The sequence below is a fragment of the Schistocerca serialis genome, chromosome 5 (genome assembly GCF_023864345.2).
Source record: "Schistocerca serialis cubense isolate TAMUIC-IGC-003099 chromosome 5, iqSchSeri2.2, whole genome shotgun sequence".
Lineage (NCBI taxonomy): Eukaryota > Metazoa > Arthropoda > Insecta > Orthoptera > Acrididae > Schistocerca > Schistocerca serialis.
The window spans coordinates 94,730,545-94,749,476 of NC_064642.1; the positions used below are offsets into that span (position 1 = coordinate 94,730,545).

General features: G+C 44.3%; 1 protein-coding gene across 3 annotated transcripts in view; it reads left to right on the forward strand.

Moving 5' to 3' along the window:
- Positions 1 to 18,932, forward strand: part of LOC126482361 (proline-rich protein HaeIII subfamily 1-like) — a 293,138-nt gene that overhangs the window by 67,394 nt on the left and 206,812 nt on the right. Inside the window, exons 4-6 of one of the 3 annotated variants that reach the window (XM_050106444.1) lie at positions 8,902 to 8,925; positions 11,689 to 11,778; positions 14,682 to 14,728. In XM_050106444.1, coding sequence (XP_049962401.1) covers positions 8,902 to 8,925; positions 11,689 to 11,778; positions 14,682 to 14,709 — 142 coding nt within the window. In that variant the 3' untranslated portion in view covers positions 14,710 to 14,728. Of the gene's footprint in view, positions 1 to 8,901; positions 8,926 to 11,688; positions 11,779 to 14,681; positions 14,903 to 18,932 lie in introns of those variants that run through there. The other 2 variants (XM_050106443.1, XM_050106445.1) reach the window with 2 other exon arrangements.

Here is an 18,932-nt window from a genome sequence, read left to right on the forward strand (position 1 = left end):
AGAACAGGCAGGCCACGCCATTCGCCTAATATCTTCTGTTTCAAGGTACTCCACCACGATCCCAGCTCGGTGGGGCAGTGCATTATCATCCATCAGGAGGAAGGTGGGACCCACAGCACCCCTGAAAAGGCGGACATACTGGTGCAAAATGACGCCCCGATACACCTGACCTGTTACAGTTCCACTGTCAAAGACATGCAGGGGTGTACGTGCACCAATCACAATCCCACCCCACACCATCAAACCACGACCTCCATACAGGTCCCTTTAAAGGACATTAAGGGGTTTGTATCTAGTTCTTGGTTCACGCCAGATGAAAAGCCGGCGAGAATCACTGTTCAGATTAAACCTAGACTCGTCTGTGAACATAACATGGGACCACTGTTCCAATGACCATCTTCTGTGTTCTTGACACCAGGCTTTACGGGCTCTCCTGTGACCAGGGGTCAGTGGAATGCACTTTGCAGGTCTCCAGGCGTTAAACCATGTCTGTTCAGTCGTCTGTAGACTGTGTGTTTAGAGACAACTGTTCCAGTAGCTGCAGTAAGGTCTCGAGCAAGGCTACCTGCAGTACTCCATGGCCCTTGCGGGCACTGATGGTGAGATATCGGTCTTCTTGTGGTGTTGTACACTGTGGACATCCCGTGCTGTAACGCATGAACACGTTTCCTGTCTGCTGGAATCGTTGCCATAACCTTGGGAGCACACTTTGTGGCAAATGCAGGGCCCGTGTTATGACCTGCTGTGTTTGACCTGCCTCCAGTCGCCCTAGTATTCTACCTCTCCTAACGTCATCAATATCTGTTCTTTGAGCCATTTTCAACACACAGTCACCATTAGCGCGTCAGAAAACGTCTGCACACTTACTCGCTGCACCGAACTCTGACAGGCACCAACATACATCTGCGTATGTGGACCGCTGCCAGCGACGACCGCGGGTCAAATGCACCCGCATGGTCATACCCCGAGGTGATTTAAACCCGCAAACCGCCCACCAGAGCGTTGTTTCACCATGTATCAGCATTATCCTTAATTTATGAGCATGAGTGTAGTTACCCCCATAAAAGAGCACTGTGGTCACTTTGGAGCGTTGTAATTGGCAACCAGTCGGATACGCGACAGTCCATCATTGACGTAAATCATACCGCGCGTGATAGCCACGCGGTCTAGGGAGACTTGTCACGGTCCGCGCAGCTCCCCCCATCGGAGTTCGAGTCCTCCCTCGGGAATGGGTGTGTGTGTTGTCCATAGTGTAAGTTAGTTTAAGTTGTTCTACGTATAGCATACTTGAAGGAAATTGTAAGCGCTTTTCCTCGCTGTATTGAGACCGTTATGAATGTTGGAGGCGGTTTTTCACGGTTCTGGCGTGATGTCTCCTGTATTCAGCTAGGACCGATGACCTAAGCAGTTTGGTCCCATAAGATCTTACCACAAATTTACAAAAATTTTACGTAAATCATGGCAGTGAAGTGATGGGTATCTGCCAGTCGGTTGTATTAATCAGTGCAGTAAGATGAGTTAGGATGGAGACGTAGCAGAACGGAAGACTGGAGACATTATGTTTGGACGTGTGCGTGCGCAAACCCTCAATGAAGTTGTCCAACTTGTTGGGTATCAATGTGGACTGTCCAATGTTTTTGCAAGGAATGTTGTATCACTGGACGTAAGAACAGTGGATTTAAAAAGATCCTGAAAGGGACTGGAGGGGAATATCATGCCTTGTCAGTAACAATTGGTTTGGAACGGAAGAAGAGTTGCTGGTGTCAGGAAATAAAGGTCCATCTCAACCACTTTCCAAGCGAACTTTGAGAAGGGAACCACATGCAGTGAGTATGTGGAGTCGCGAAACTCCCAAAGGGCATTGCTTGCTGCGGCACATACAATTGCTAGTCCTGAATGGCGCATTGTGTCGATCAACGAGTCACGATTTTGCCTCTTTTCAAATGGCGCAAAACGGCGAATACACTGAGGACCCAACGAAGCGTGTAAAGCGCGGCGGGTTGAGTGTGTAGTTCAGACCGGATGTGCTTCTATGATGTTTCGGGAGCGTTATTTTTTTATATATATTTTTTTTTTTTTTTTTTTTTTTTTTGTGCGCCTTGATTTGGGCCCACTCGTTCAGGTTATCGTGAACATGAACCAGAATGTTAGTTTAAACATTCTCGGTGATCAGATGTTACTCATTCTTCTATATCTTCATGACGAGAAAGCTGTGAATATGCTGTGGACACTTTTATCTTCGACCGGACGGTGTGGCGCAAAGGTTAGCGCTCTTGATTCGCACGGTTCAAATTCCCGTCTGGCCGTCTTGGTTTAGGTTTTCCACGGTTTCCCTAAATCGCTCCAGGAAAATATGGAGATGTGTCGTTAGGAATGGGCACGACCAATTTTCTTCCCCATTCTTTCGAAATCAGCGCTTATGCTCCATCTGTGACGTCTGCGCTCTCAACACGATTTTAAACTTCCATCTTCCAAGATGACAACAGCTGTGTTCACAAAGCCGCTCGCGTAGGTACGTGATCTGATGAACATTCAGGCATCCTCCCGAACCTCGGCTTGTCAACTATATCACCTGATCTTAATCCCGCAGGCGTTGACATTTACTCTTTTGGACAGCGGATGAAATGCAGAAATTAGCATCTCTGCTCTTTGGTAGCTCTACGACATCTTGTCGTCAATGAGTGGCTTCAGTTGCATATAGCATACTTGAAGGAATTTGTAAACGCTCTTCATCTACATCTACATCGATACTCTGCAAATCACATTCAAGTGCCTGGCAGAGGGTTCACCACCTTCACAATTCTCTATTATTCCGATCTCGTATAGCGCGCGGAGAGAATGGACACCTATATCTTTCCGTACGAGCTCTGATTTCCCTTATTTTATCTTGATGATCGTTCCTCCCTATGTAGGTAGGGGTCAACAAAATATTTTCGCATTCGGAGGATAAAGTTGGTGATTGGAATTTCGTGAGAAGATTCCGTCGCAACGAAAAATGCCTATCTTTTAATGTTTTCCAGCCCAAATCCTGTATCATTTCTGTGACACTCTCTCCCATATTTCGCGATAATACAAAACGTGTTGGCTTTCTTTGAACTTTTTCGATGTACTCCGTCAGTCCTATCTGATAAGGATCCCACACTGCGCTGCAGTATTCTAAAAGAGGACGGACAAACGTAGTGTAGGCAGTCTCCTTAGTGGGTCTGTTACATTTTCTAAGTGTCCTGCCAATATAACGCAGTCTTTGGTTAGCCTTCCCCACAAAATTTTGTATGTGTTCCTTCCAATTTAAGTTTTTCGTAGTTGTAATACCTAGATATTTAGTTGAAATTACGGCTTTTAGATTAGACTGATTTATCGCTTAATTAGCACTCATGTGGATGACCTCACACTTTTCGTTTTTTGGGTCAACTGCCACTTTTCGCACCATTCAGATATCTTTTCTAAATCGTTTTGCAGTTTGTTTTGATATTCTAATGACTTTATTAGTCGATAAACGACAGTGTCATCTGCAAACAACCGAAGACGGCTGCTCCAAATTCGTTTATATAGATAAGGAACAGTAGAGGGCCCATAACACTACATTGGGGAACGCCAGAAATCACTTCTATTTTACTCGATGACTTTCCGTCAATTACTACGAACTGTGAGCACTCTATAGGAAATCATAAACCCAGTCACATAACTCAGACGATATTCCATAAGCACGCAATTTCACTACGAGCCGCCTATGCAGTGCAGTGTCAAAAGCCTTCCCGATATCCAGAAACACGGAATCGATCTGAAATCCCTTGTCAATAGCACTCAACACTTCATGTGAATAAAGAGCTGTATTGAGGCCGTTATGGAGGTTGGAGGCAGTTTTTCACGGTTCTGGCGTGATGCCTCCTGGATTCACTAATTTTTCGCCTTGTGTGCTTATCGACATAACTGGCAATGAAATAGCTAATGCCCTTGAGAAGAAAGCCATTTACAATCTCAAGAAGGTCAACTAGTACCGTCAGGAAACTTCATACACAAAATAAAGCATCTCACCAGGAAGGGAATGAGAACCTTACAAGCTATAAGAAGAACAAACTACCCCAAGATAAGACCATGGTGTTGTGGACTTAGCTACTGGCGGTAAATCACAGGCAACACTGTCCATTCACAGTAATGTCACCGCCCGTCAAACGCCTGAATAACCATCTTTTGCAGCGAGGACCGCTGCTAGACTTGCTGGAAGGTCTGACAGGGATGTGGAGCCATGCCCGATACAGTGCCGTGGCGAGCTCGTTAGGTTTCTGGGTTGAGCATCAGTGGCACAAAGAGCCCGATCGAGTCGGTCCCACAGATACTCGATTGGGCTTAAATGGGAGGAGTTCGGTGGCCAGAGGAATATGGTAAAGTCATCCCTGCGCTCTTCGAACCACGCACGTCCATTGCTTGCTGGGTGACGTGTCGCACTGTCATGCTGGCATATGCTATCCTGCTGAGACGCCCTGCTAAACCCACAGGACAGAACAAGTAGTAGGAATTGTGGATGAGGGCCAGAACGGGCGGCTGTCAGTTACACTCCAAACATAACACTTTATTTAGTTGTCCAAACATTACAGCGCAACTTCTAAGCTTGACTATCGACTGAAAACGTCTTTAATTATAAATGGCTGAAGGCTCATGAATTAAATATAACTGCTATAATTTTTTTCTTTTTAGAGGTAGAAGGTTCTAGGCTTTAACCCAAAATAGTATTTAAGCCCAAGCGATGTAAGACTTGACTAGTCAGATAGATTAAGTTTTTAAAAGCAGATGAAGGGCCATAAATTTAAAACAACAAAATTACTATAACTTTTGAACAGGCAGAAGGCCCAAGCTTTATGACCAATAAGAAACCTTACTTCAAAACGGCTGAAGATCATTGTTTTAAAAAAAACTGCAACCAATTTTCCAAGGCAGAAGGCCAAAAGCTTTTAACTTTAAATAGCGTTTAAGCGCAAGTGATGTAAGACTTGATAAGTAAGAATCCAAAATTTTAAAGCGGATGAAGGCCCATCATTTTAAGAACAGCATAACTACAATAAATTTTCAACAGGCAGAAGGCCCGCAGCTTATCTTGAAAGAATGTAATACTTGATACGTAACATCCTTAAAACTTAAAGTGGCTGAAGATCGACGCTTTTAAAAACAATACACTACAATGAATTTTCAACAGGCAGAAAGCCCACAGCTTTATCTTCCAAAAAGTAATACTTGATAAGAAAGATCCTTTAAACTTAAAGTTGCTGAAGGCCGATGCTTTTAAAAAACGCCGCGGGGGATTAGCCGAGCGGTCTGAGGCGCTGCAGTCATGGATTGTGTGGCTGGTCCCGGCGGAGGTTCGAGTCCTCCCTCGGGCATGGGTGTGTGTGTTTGTCCTTAGGATAATTTAGGTTAAGTAGTGTGTAAGCTTAGGGACTGATGACCTTGGCAGTTAAGTCCCATAAGTTTTCACACACATTTGAACATTTTTTTTAAAAAAACAATACAATAAATTTTCAACAGGCAGAAAGCTTTTGATTTTAAAAATACAATTACCAGCATACAAATTAAAACTATCGGCTATGAGCCATTAAAAACACACAATTAAAGGGATAATAAGAAAGGCAGTATAGGCAACGGCGCTTAGAAGTTTCCAGGGGGCTCGGTCTGCTCTTGAAATCTTAACGTTCGCTTAGGTGAGACAAGAAGTCGGCCCAACTATGCTCGATCCGCCGGCATCACAACCAAGAGAAAGAAGGGACCCATCGACAAGACGACTTGCTAACCACCGACCAGTATCGAGGGTTCCAAAGCCAAAACGTTACAGACACCGCAGCCCACAGCCAAATATACATTAAGCTGTCAAAAACTACACACCATGTTGGACAGCGACAACAGGTGCCTGAGTTTACGTCAGCGACCAGGGCAGGTAACCGGAACACTAACGGCCACAAGGCAGAAAATTCCGCTGGCGCACTTGAATTTGAAATCGACAAATATAGTTAATTCCACCACACGGCGGCTAAATCTTCACCAACTCGAATACTCGCTGTTGCTTCCAGGAATACCACCAACAGCGAACCACCAACGGGACAACGTGAAAAGACGTGGTTTCGGTAATTAAATCACCACTCAACTTTCATGTCTTGGGTCGGTGAGCCACGAACCTCGCAGCACTCGGAACAGCCACCACACGCTCCGACACTGCCTAGAGACCACCAGCGGGCCCGGCCGACTGCGCTGCGCACAGACTTGGTTGCTGATCCGCTCCAACCGACCAACTGGCTGCACACCGCCAAGCCGGAACTATAAGCACCAGACCGAAGATGGTATACGGTGCAAATATCGATACACATCACTGCTGCCACACGTAGAAAGAGGAGGAACGGCGGCATAACCGCAATAACCGCAGGAAACCAAACGCAGAGTAACAGCCAAGTTTTAAAGCAACGCGTAAGCTGGGTTCAGCACCGCTCACCTCCCAAGGGAAAACAAACTATGTAGGGGTGTACATGGACCCAAGTACAGATGCATACTTGTGTTGATACTTTGCGCCTTTCAGAATGACAAGTTCACCCAGGGAATGCCACGAAAACATTCTCCAGAGCATAACGATCTCTCCTCCAGTCCGGACCCCTTTTCTTTCGTTCGTTTCACGCAATGTACACCAACAGGCACTTGTCCCATGCAGCATAAAACGTGATTTATCTGAAAATTCCCCCTGTCACAACTCAGTAGATGTACATTTGCGGTATTGTCCAGCCAGTTCCGGCCTCCATAGCCGATGAACGACAGTCAGTATGGGTGAATGATTTAGGTGCCTGCACCAGAGGCCCATAGGCAATAACATTCACTGGACGGTCGCTGATTAAGGCGCTCAGTCCGGAACCGCGCGACTGCTACGGTCGCAGGTTCGAATCCTGCCTCGGGCATGGATGTGTGTGATGTCCTTAGGTTAGTTAGGTTTAAGTAGTTCTAAGTTCTAGGGGACTGATGACCACAGAAGTTAAGTCCCACAGTGCTCAGAGCCATTTGAACCATTTTTTGACGGTCGCTGAGGAGACACCGTTGATAGTCTCTTGGCTCATCTGGGCGGTCAGTTGCTCAACACTTGCAGTTCTGTTAGCCCGTACACATCCCCGCAGCCGTCGTTCACCCCTGTCATCTGTGGTCAGTGTTACACCACAGTTGCCCTGGTACCGATTGTGGATAGTGCCGTTTTGTCTGCGCAGTATACTGTAGTCATGGCGGCTCGCGAATTACTTACAAATTTGACTATTTCGGATCTGCCTTCACCTTTGGCTCAAAAGCCAACTATCACGTCTTTTTGGACCTCAGAGAAATCGCTTCTTTACCGCGTTACAACGACTGCACAATGTGTCCGCATCCACTCGATATGCTTTATATACCGCCCACTGCTAGTGCTGCCACCTTCCGTCTCTGAGTGGTTATTGCACACTGACTTCGAATATATGCAGTGGTCACATTAATGTGACTGGATTGTGCATATCATCGATGATGTTTAATTATGGTCGTTTCAAACAAAACATACATCTCGTCAACATCATACGACCTCCTGTGTACAACTGCAGTGAAATAACTTTTTTTCCTGTGTCTGCAGGAAGGGCACAGCAACGGCCTTACAAAATAACATAAACTGTCTGAAAGATAATTTACCGCCCTCTGTTGTCTCACCTATCGCATCCGCCTCCCCTCCCCCATGCGGATCCTGTATGACCCCATTCCGCTCCCGCACCTCCTCTTTTTCCTCGAATGGATACAGATCCTCTTTACCTCCCATAAACTTCATCCCCCTCACCGACTTGTCTCTTCCATCCTCTCCCACCCCCGTCCACTGCTGCACCTGTATTCCTATGTCCCACCTGTTCTCCATCTCTCCACTCTCCATACCCTCGCCCAAGGTGGCTTCTGCCGACTCACCCTCCCTGATGATGCCCTCATTCCCTCCATCTATCCTCCTACCAACTTTTATCCTCCCCTTCCACCCCCTGTGTCTTTTCCCAAGGGCACCCTCTCTCCCTTCTCTCCCTCCACCCTTCCTCCCTCCCTCCTCTCCCCCAGGCTTCCCCTACCCCCTACCTTCCTTCCTTCCCCTCCCAACTTCTCTGCCACTGGCATCTACGACCTCCCCTCTCCCTCTTCCCCCACCTTTTCCCCTTTGGCAGGTCCCTGGACTCCTACACGTACAGTGAACATTCACGGGCCAGAGATCGCCACCGGTTTTTTTTTGTGCAATTGTGTTAGTGCTCTAGTGTTTCACCACCCATGCTCCATCGTTCACATGTGCCATTTCAGTCATCTGTGTTCGTGTACCAGTGTTGAACGTTTTTTATTTTACTACACCTGTGAATGGCTCCATGTTTTTTACCTAGTGTGACTACTGTTTTTTGTTCATCATTTTGTTTTGTTTTTCTATGTCTTCCTATATTGTACTATCTGTGGCCGAAGAGCGGCGTAGTATTGCCGCTGCCAGCCTACCTTGTATAAGGTGTTAAAATAACAATGAAGAAAAAAAGTACTGTTGGCATCATAACACATTTTAATGTACAGAGCATCATATTACCTTCTTAGTCGGCACCATCTTTCTGAAACATAAGGCAAAAATTTAATGTTGGAATCTTATTGTGACTATGCTTCACTTGTACACTAATCATTAAGGTTCTGCAATTATGTACTGATGATTATCATCATTGTATATTATGCATACCATAAGCGAATGAAACAGTAATAAAAAGCAAGTCCGGCAACGTGATCAGAGTGGAACCACTTCGCTATTTGCGAAATAATTTTAAAGAAAGTTTTCCCTCTTAGATTAGGAGTAATGTTAGCAGTATGACAAGACACGTCTTGCAGATTACGTAATTTGTGCACCATTTGTTGCAGGCCCGTCACTCCGGGTGGACCCAAGTAAGTCATCACCATGAAGCGCTGTGCCTTCAACATCGCTGCATCCACACCTTCACACCTTCTTGCAACTATCACAAATATGTGCATATGCATGTGTACTCAGCGGGAATTAAACCACTGCGAGAGCTGCGTTACAAGCTTGCGGTTTCAACCAGAATTAGAAATCATTTACCTTACATATACTTAACTTCCGCAATTTTTGCTATGCCTCTGATTGCTTATTTTGTTAACTAGATTACCAGATACTTAATTTCCTTTTTATATTTCCATTCATTAACGCCATATTCATATGCAAACTGTAACACAATTCTGTTCTTAGATTTAAGACATTCGTTACACAAAAATGTGATGTAAAGATTGTAACTCACGTAAATTCTCTCTCTGGTAGGCAACTCCAATCAACTAGAAGTACTAAATACAATTTCACAATACGCCAGTCTTCAACGAAGAAGCTGATAAACGTTTGTTTACAATCTGAAACCAACTGCAGCTGTAATGTTGTTGTCACCTTGCCATAGCACGTAAATAGTGTTAAGGATGGGCCTTAAACATTTCCTCCGTCACACTGTCACGTAAATTCATGCAAACAATAGTAAGCGTCACAACTTACCATTGTTTATTTGCTTCAATAATTATCACATTCACCTGCTCAGCAACAATTTTGAAGCGCATTTGCGTTCAGGAACATATTCAGGATCTTTATCTGAGTCTTAGTTATCCACATCATCCTCGGATTTGCACAAATCGTCTCTGAAAAGTGTTTTCTGGCAGGAACACCGCACACGTTGCTACTACTGGCAGCATGGTTTTTGGCGCATACCGCTGTTTACATGCACTCATCCTGCCAAAGCTGCCGTTAGTGAGAATTAAAATTAGAGACAGAACTGCCATTTCTCGGTTTTTGAAGGAACTATCAACTAACATGAATAAATAACACACACAATAATGTGACACAATAATTCTGTTTCTCTTCACGGTACTTTACTATTGTTTACAGCTGACACCTTCATCTTATCTATTTGGCTATTATAGATCCTTTGGAGAGCCAATCCTGACGAAACTCTACCACCTGGTCAGCTAGATGTATGAGACAGGTGAAATAGCCTCAGACTTCAAGAAGAATAAATAATTCCAACCCCAAAGAAAGCGGGTGTTGACAGATGTGAAAATTACCGAACTATCAGTTTAATGAGTCAGAGCTGCAAAATACTAACGCGAATTCTTTACCGACGAATGGAAAAACTGGTAGAAACCGACCTCGGGGAAGATCAGTTTGGATTCCGTAGAAATATTGAAACGCGTGAGGCAATATTGACTTTACGACTTATCTTAGAAGAAAGATTAAGGAAAGGCAAACTTATGTTTCTAGCATTTGTAGACTTAGAGAAAGCTTTTGACAATGTTGACTGGAATACTCTCTTTCAACTTCTGAAGGTGGCAGGGGTAAAATAGAGGGAGCGAAAGACTATTTACAATTTGTACAGAAACCAGAGGGCAGTTACAAGAGTAGAGGGGCATGAAAGGGAAGCAGGGGTTGGGAAGGGAGTGAGACAGGGTTGTAGCCTCTCCCCGATGTTGTTCAATCTGTATATAGAGCAAGCAGTAAAGGAAACAAAAGAAAAATTCGGAGTAGGTATTAAAATCCATGGAGAAGAAATAAAAACTTTGAGGTTCGCCGATGACATTGTAATTCTGTCAGAGACAGCAAAGAACTTGGAAGAGCAGTTGAACGGAATGGACACTGTCTTCAAAGGAGGATATAAGATGAACATCAACGAAAGCAAAACGAAGATAATGGAATGTAGTCGAATTAAGTCGGGTGATGCTGAGGGAATTAGATTAGGAAATGAGTAACTTAGGAGTTTTGCTATTTGGGGAACAAAATAGCTGATGATGGTCGAAGTAGAGAGGATATAAAATGTAGACTGGCAATGGCAAGGAAAGCGTTTCTGAAGAAGAGAAATTTGTTAACATCGAGTATAGATTTAAGTGTCAGGAAGTCGTTTCTGAAAGTATTTGTATGGAGTGTAGCCATGTATGGAAGTGAAACATGGACGATAAATAGTTTGGGCAAGAAGAGAATAGAAGTTTTCAAAATGTGGTGCTACAGAAGAATGCTGAAGATGAGATGGGTAGATCACATAATTAATGAGGAGGTATTGAATAGAATTGGGGAGAAGAGGAGTTTGTGGCACAACTTGACAAGAAGAAGGGACCGGTTGGTAGGACATGTTCTGAGGCATCAAGGGATCACCAATATAGTATTGGAGGGCAGCGTGGAGGGTAAAAATTGCAGAGGGAGTCCAAGCGATGAATACACAAAACAGATTCAGAAATATGTAGGTCGCAGTAGGTACAGGGAGATGAAGAAGCTTGCACAAGATAGAGTAACATGGAGAGCTGCGGCAAACCAGTCTCTGGACTGAAGACCACAACAACAACAATAGTGATAAACAGTTCAGGTATCTGTGTCTTTCGCACACCGTCTCTAGAAACTTTCTGTTGCTCTTACAATGGCTGCCGGACACTACTTTAGAATATAGCTGTATGTTTACTTGTGTGACTAGGCAATATTATCATCATTATTATTAAGAATGACTAACCACTAGTGCTCTTAACGTAATGCGACAACCTTTTGACTCTAACAGGGGGTATGGTGCGATTTGTACAAGTGGTTGGTAGTCTGTCTGTCGTATATGGACCAGCGTTATTACTATAAAACATAAACAACACAGTTAACTCGATACACTGCGTGTTTTTCAGGCTTCCGCCTCCCCGCCAGCAGAGGGACGTGCCGCCACCAGGGGGGCGTGAGCCCGCCTCCACCCCTAGGCCCGCCACCATCCGCCCCCGGTAAGCCGATCACACGTTTATCTCTCTTACTTGGCTGCCTGTTGCCTCGTATTCGGCAACAGATACATCTCTCCCATGTCGTAACTCCACTGTCGCTAGTTTAAAGCAGCAAGCGCAAAAAAAAAAAAAAAAAAAAAACCGCAAATACTCACTTCATATATGCTTTATTCATTTTAGTAGTACCTGTTTAAAGCCGTAACACTTCTAGTTATCAATGCTCACATCCTGCCGAGCCAATATCAACGCATCCCACCGACCCAACACCAACATTTTCTGTTGCCAATTACGCACAGTTTTCGTATTTTGGTATTGCGACTCGACGCGCGATTCTGGCCCTAGCGGGCTGAACTTAGTTGATATTTTAGGCACCCATTGGGCGGCAGCTACGTAGCGTAAATTGTAGCCGCAGAGTGTTGTTAGCCAATCGGATTGCCCGAGCTGTACAATAGTAGCAACGTAAGTGCGAAAGTGCTTGTCTGTCTGCCCTTCGGCATTACGATACGAGAAGCTCTCAGATAAAGGAAAAACTATAAAGCAGCCAGGTATTTTTTCTTTCAAGAAGATGATTTAAAAGTAGGTATTACGCAGGTTCATAACAAGATCAGAGCTGGAACTTTTTATCGGTTATTTAAAGTCGCCATTCGTCTTCGAAAATATTAAAAAGACTCCACACACCAGGTCTTGCCCAACACCCCCCTACAAACTACCGTACGGTCTCTCTTGAAAGTGGACTAGCTATCGCATCATTGTCCACTAAGAACAATGTTACTTTTCAATTGTCCATACTATCTCCATAGTTTCATACTAATATTATAAATGCGAAAGTAACTCTGTCTGTTACGCTTTCACGACTAACCGCTTAATCGATTTTGATAAAATACGGTATGGAGATAGCTTGAATGCTGAGGAAGAGCATAGGCTACTTTAAAGAGTGTTCTTCAATATATTTATTAATTTGAAGAATATAAAATATTTATTGAATTTGAAGAATGTAACTTGAAATACGGAACAATGATTCAAACGTTTTTTATTCCAGTCTTTGATCACAATATCAATTCTTTAGACGATGACCAGTTTCAGTCGGTAATGACTATCCTCAGATCTCTTTTACACCATGTCCTACAATGAGGATGGTCATTACGGACTGAAACCGGTCATCGTCTAAAGAATTGATATTGTGATCAAAGACTGGAATAAAAAACATTTGACAGTATTGGATCACTGTTTGTACACGCGACTATGTCGCAGTTGGTGGAACAATAATTACTTAAATATGGAACAATAATTGCCCTTTGAAAAAGGAGTTTGCTCTTTGATTGTTGTGAAAATATTTTAGTTTGATGTGTTCTACGTAGTATGATTCGACGTAATGAATATGTTTACACAATCCTCTGCTAGTTTAATCTAAACTTCCATGCTAATATTAGTAAAAAACCCGTCACATTTTAGCCTCTGAGCGTCATGCGTCTCTTATAATTTCTTTGTCGTCGTCAAATTTGCGTGAACAGCTCGCGGCCTAGCACTTAGCGTTGCTATTTCAGATTACACATTCTCGGGTTGAATTCCCACTTGGGTCGTTTTTTTTTCTGCTCGCGTCTGGATGTGTTCGTTGTTTTCATCATCGTGCATCGAAGTCAAGTAAAAGGACTTGCACCAAGCTCCCGAACATCCCAGCCGGGATGTCCGGTTCATTCAGCGTTCTGGCGGTGACAACGGTTATGAACGTACAAGCATTTCACATGTCCCATAGCTTGCCTCGCATTTAGCACTAACCTGCGATCTTGCAGTGTTACTTAAATATGTTACCTGGACAAATGTACTCGTAAAATTTCATTACTCTACATTATTTTTATCCAGTTTAATTGAAGACATTGAAATATCTCGAAATCTACACATCATATAAAAAAAGCTACAATTACAAAATTCCGGTTTGTTTGCCTCGGAAGTGGATATCCAACGATACCGCACTCGACCTGCCATCCTACCCCACGCATAGGTAGCGGCGTGGGGGAGGGGGGGGGGGGGCAGCTTTGAAATCTTGAATGGGAAGCCCCATATTTTATTGCAGACTACGATTTTACGGGTAAAGCTATTTAAAAGATAAGATCTACCAGCAAGTGCCAACACGACGTTATGACACGGTCGACCGCATCAGAAACGCCTTTGCTAACGTTCTCGCAGATATGCTTCCGCCCTGCGTACTGTCTTTTGAGAAGCGGATCACTAAATGTACTTAAGTTGGTGGTATTACGTTGGAATACCTACTCTAACCGGGAAAGCAGAGTAGCGTTCGCCTTGAGCCTTGGCCACTGTGGCTCATCGAGTAGTCATCTGTTCCATATTTTGGAGGAATACAACGTTGCGAATGGGATTTCCAATTAGAAGTTATGAATTACTGGCATGTCCTACCCTCGCAGCGTGGAAGTATGGTCCCAGGTACCACTGGATATTCAAGGGCCATTGAGTAGCAAGTGGTAAGTTAGCATTGTTTACCCATTTGTATTCCTCCTATTACAGCGCCGTCTGTGGCGAAACGAAGAAAATGCTTCAGAAAAAACGTATGTAGATTTTGCCGTCAAGTTGTAATCTGAAAAAAAAATATTAAAAAAAATTGGGGTTCCCATTGAAGATTTCAAAGTTTTCCCTCTCCCCCGCTACCCACGCTCGAGATCGGGTGGCGGGTCGAGTCAAGTATTGTTGGACGTCCTCTTGCGGGACAAACGAATTGGAATTATAACGTTTTTTGATCTGATGCGTAGTTTTCGAGATATTTCAATGTCTTAAGTTAAAATGAACATTCTGTGTTATGTATAATTTAACTAATGTACTATATGTTTGGTGTTGTGTGTTGATCTAATAGCCGAATGACAATGAAATTATTAATGTTATTGTTACGTTTGCAGGCCACCCGTCCAGAGACCTGGGCCATAAGTAGAAACAGCACCAGATCTAACGTAACACGTCTTCAAGTACTTATGCTACTATTAGAACCAATCTGTGTAACAGTTCAGCTTGTCAGCGCATAATCTACCAAATGGTAAAATAAAAGCAGTGTGTTGGAAGATGCATTATTTAGTGATATTAATAAAGACCTGCCTGCAATAAAAAATTATCTCCAAACATTTTTTTGTCGTTTCATTTGTCTCATGTTCTACATGTTACTTTAAAACGTATTTTCGCTTGGCATTTAAGGCGATTTTAGTGTAGGTTACACGACACTATGAAACATCACTGTAATTTTTCTGACAATTCCGTGACCTGTCCACTCATGAGATTTGTACTGTACTAAATTGCTATTGTTCCACTTCCACTAGGTCCCTTCACACTCAAGTTCTCAGGTATAGAGTGAGCGGAGCCGGACTAATCGTCTACAGAAGGATGCCAGCTATTGCCCTCAGTTCTTCTGCTCTCTCTGGATGGACAGGCCATTGTCCACCTGCAGAGGTATTGGGATCACTTCTAATTTTTACTGACTGCTACACTAACCTATCCCTGTCTGATGCACCACTTCCCTCTCATTGCACGAGTTATATGGTGCAGAAAGTAAATTTTGAAAGAGAGCATTAAAACGCTGTAGAAGAACCAGCAAGGAGCAAAAGAAGAAATGCCAGTACTCCATATCTAAACATGTTATTCTAACCTTGAATCGTGGTCTAACCCACTGTCATCCAGTGAGTGGGTACCTTCAGGTTAGCAGTGTAGGAGTTCAACCAATATTTACGCAATATTAGTGTCGTAGTTATTAGCAATTCAAATCCGACGGTATTTTCGTACACAATAAAGCATCACGAGAACAGCTGCTACGACGGGAAAAAATTGTGAACAACAACATACCATTCCTTGCCCCAGTTTGCTCAATTAGCAACTTCTTATTGCATTCATTGTTTCAACGATGTTGATTCCAGGCCGACTGGAGGGCGGTTTTTCGAACTTTTCTTGACTGGAAACAGGATAAGATGCGAAAAAGTCAGCACAGAGACTGTGGAAGGAAGAGAATCGCTGTTTCAGAACCGAGTAATGCTGCTACTACAAACGTGCTCTATGATTCACACCGAACATCTACAAAACTGGAAACTATCTAACTCCGATATGTGTTGTACGCTAAGTCTAGGTCTTCATACATATATCTATATTTACACTCATCGAAAACACTGTGATGAGCAAGATAGAAGGTACCTTCCATTGTATTACGTATTAAAGTTTCCTCTCATTCCATTCACGTATGATTCCTTAAAGCCCTCTGTACCTGTTGCTACATCCCAAGAGTTTCTCACCTGGAGTGGCGTGGTATCGCTGCGCCAGCCACCATGGACTTAGTATCACGCAGCTTCTCTTTGTTTCCAAGGACAAAAAGAACTTGGTCATTAGAGGGAGTTCCTGACTGGCCTCACACAAGGGACAAAACCAGCAGAAGAAACCATGGAGGTGGAGCATCGATCATAGAAACATTCTACTCATGCAAGCAAAGTCACCACTCTAAGAGAAAGGCTTCAAGCTCCACCAGCAGTGCAGCACAACAAAAAGCGTCGCAGAGGGGAGTTAGAACCCATCTGCAGCACTCAGCAGACGATGGTTTCCTGAAGCCCTCATGTAAGCACTCCGCCAAGGTATTTGTGATCGCCAAAGCCACTGAGGTCAACACCAGCAACCGATTCTCCAACCTCACTGATACCAACTGATAGTCATTCAGTGGGCTAGTACCTTTAACTTCCACGAGAAGATTACGGCAGCAATGAGAAGTAACTTCACCATTCGTATCTCAGTGCTGTATCAGTATTGATTAGCCAGTTAACTATACTCATGACTACCATGAGATCAAGACTCTCATAACCAAGCAGGGCATTCACTGCTTCACCCATTCTTTGGAGCCAATGAACATTCAGATGGCAGTCTTCTGCAAACTTACGTTCAACATTGATCCTGGCCACCACAAGGAACTTCTCAAAGAGATGGGCTTTGGTGTACTCACCATGAAGCATATGGACTTTGGTGTACTCACCATGTTGCATACAAAGTCACCCAAGGTTAACTCTGACGCACCACTCTCTTCCTCACTGTTCTCGTGGACAATGTAGAGCTACAGGAAGATTTTCCAGGTGAAGCAAGTGGCGGAGCTGCTTAAGACATGGGGACTAGTAGAATGCTTCATGTGCCAAGGTAGCGATTACATCTCGCGCTTCTGCATGATCCTGCATACTGTGTGAAGTGTGCTGGTAACCACCACAACAAAGTGTGTCCACTCTGGAAGGTGCAACCATCACAGTGCCACAACAGCTCCAAAAACATATGGGAAACTGCAGTGGCTGCATTGCTTTCAAGTGTGCAACCACATGACAGTGCAGATGAACCATACCACCTGCATTATCCAAGCCATAGCAGCCAGGGAGAAGCTACGCTACTGCTGGAACGGGGTCAAGACCAGCCAGACAAGCTCAGCAGAAGCCTGCCACCCAAGCAGACACACCAGGGCATGGAGCACAGACGGAGTGTTCTGTATGTACCATGGCAAGTGTGCATGGTAGCAGACTGGAGACAGAGCACCCAGCACCAGACAGGGCTGGAGGTAGGAAAGGAAGTTAGAGAGAATGCCCAGTTCGAGTTCCAGGCCTAACAACTTTCCAAACTAGTCCATCTAACAAAGAGCATTCCAAGATCACATCAGTCATCTGCACCACTTGGCACAAAAGAACTGAAGTTGATATCACATGAGGTTCAAGCTGCCCATCAAGCAGCATAATACAACAGTGCTGCGATTTAACTGATTGCTTATGGAATGCAAATAACATCAGGACCGAGGATGGCGAGTTTCAACTATTTCTGTGGGATGAGGCAGTGGATGTATGCATCACCAAAATTCACCTCAAGTCTTGCGTGAACATGCAGGTGGCAAACTACTTCTGCTACTAGACAGACTGTAAGATGGTGGGCGGTGGCATGACAGTGTATGTGGAGACATCACAGAGCCATCATCACTTGCAAAATTCTGGAGACAGTTGTGATGGAAGTTACTGGCATCACTGTCAGTACAGAGGTGAGCCAGATAAAGTTTTTGATGGTATATTAACCACCACAATGCCTTCTGTAAGCAAACGACCTCGATGTACTGCTGTCAATTTGTGACAACCTCTTCATCGGCAGCAACTTCAACATCAGATACCCGGACTGAAACTTCCACATCACCAATGCCAGTTTACACTGCCTGCTCTCAGTGGCCAACAACTATGATGCACTGCTGGTGTGGCCTTTTGATCCCACAATCTACCCAACTTGCAGCCTCTCTGATGTCCTTGAGATCGGAATCATCAAGGGGGACACCACAATGCTGTCACAACCACCTCCTGAGCACTGTCATCAGATCAACTGCCAGTGATCATTGACAAGGAAACAGACAGGGCTTCGCCATTGGAGACCCACTGACAGCTGAAAGATGTTGACTAGGAGCAATTTAGATTACACATGCTGAGACCATCGCCACCATGCCAGGCATAGAGGGTGCAGTATCTGCACTTGCTGTATTCACACATCAGACCCTGGATGCAGCTGATGTAGCCATTGAACATCAACCACAGAAGCCAAATAACAACTCCCAACAACTTCTGCCAGACATTCTACTGACGTTAACCAAGAAGACTTGGATCCTTCGTAAGTGGCAGATGAAGAGAAACCCCACCACCAAAAGGTTACTAATCAGGTCCATTGTAACACCTTGGTGGCAGTCAGAAACCACCGGAATTGAGATTGGGCTGGCAAGATTGCCATGCTCAAGGCCGATGGCGACAGTACCTGGAGGATGACGAAGCAGTTCCTGAGGCGGAGCCAGTGCACTATGCCAGTTCAAGTGGGGTGTGACGTCATCTCAGAGCCAAACACCAATACCCACATCGTAGGTGACACATTTTCGGCAAACTATACGTAGACTGACTGGTGTTCTGACGAACAATGATGACACCGAAGAAATCGAGGTGGAGGTGTAACAGCAGCTCAATCATCTGCATCCCATGAAAACAGGAGGGTTCAAATGGTTCAAATGGCTCTGAGTACTATGGGACTTATCACTGGAGGTCATCAGTCCCCTAGAACTTAGAACTACTTAAACCTAACTAACCTAAGAACATACACACACATCCATGCCCGAGGCAGGATTCGAACCTGCA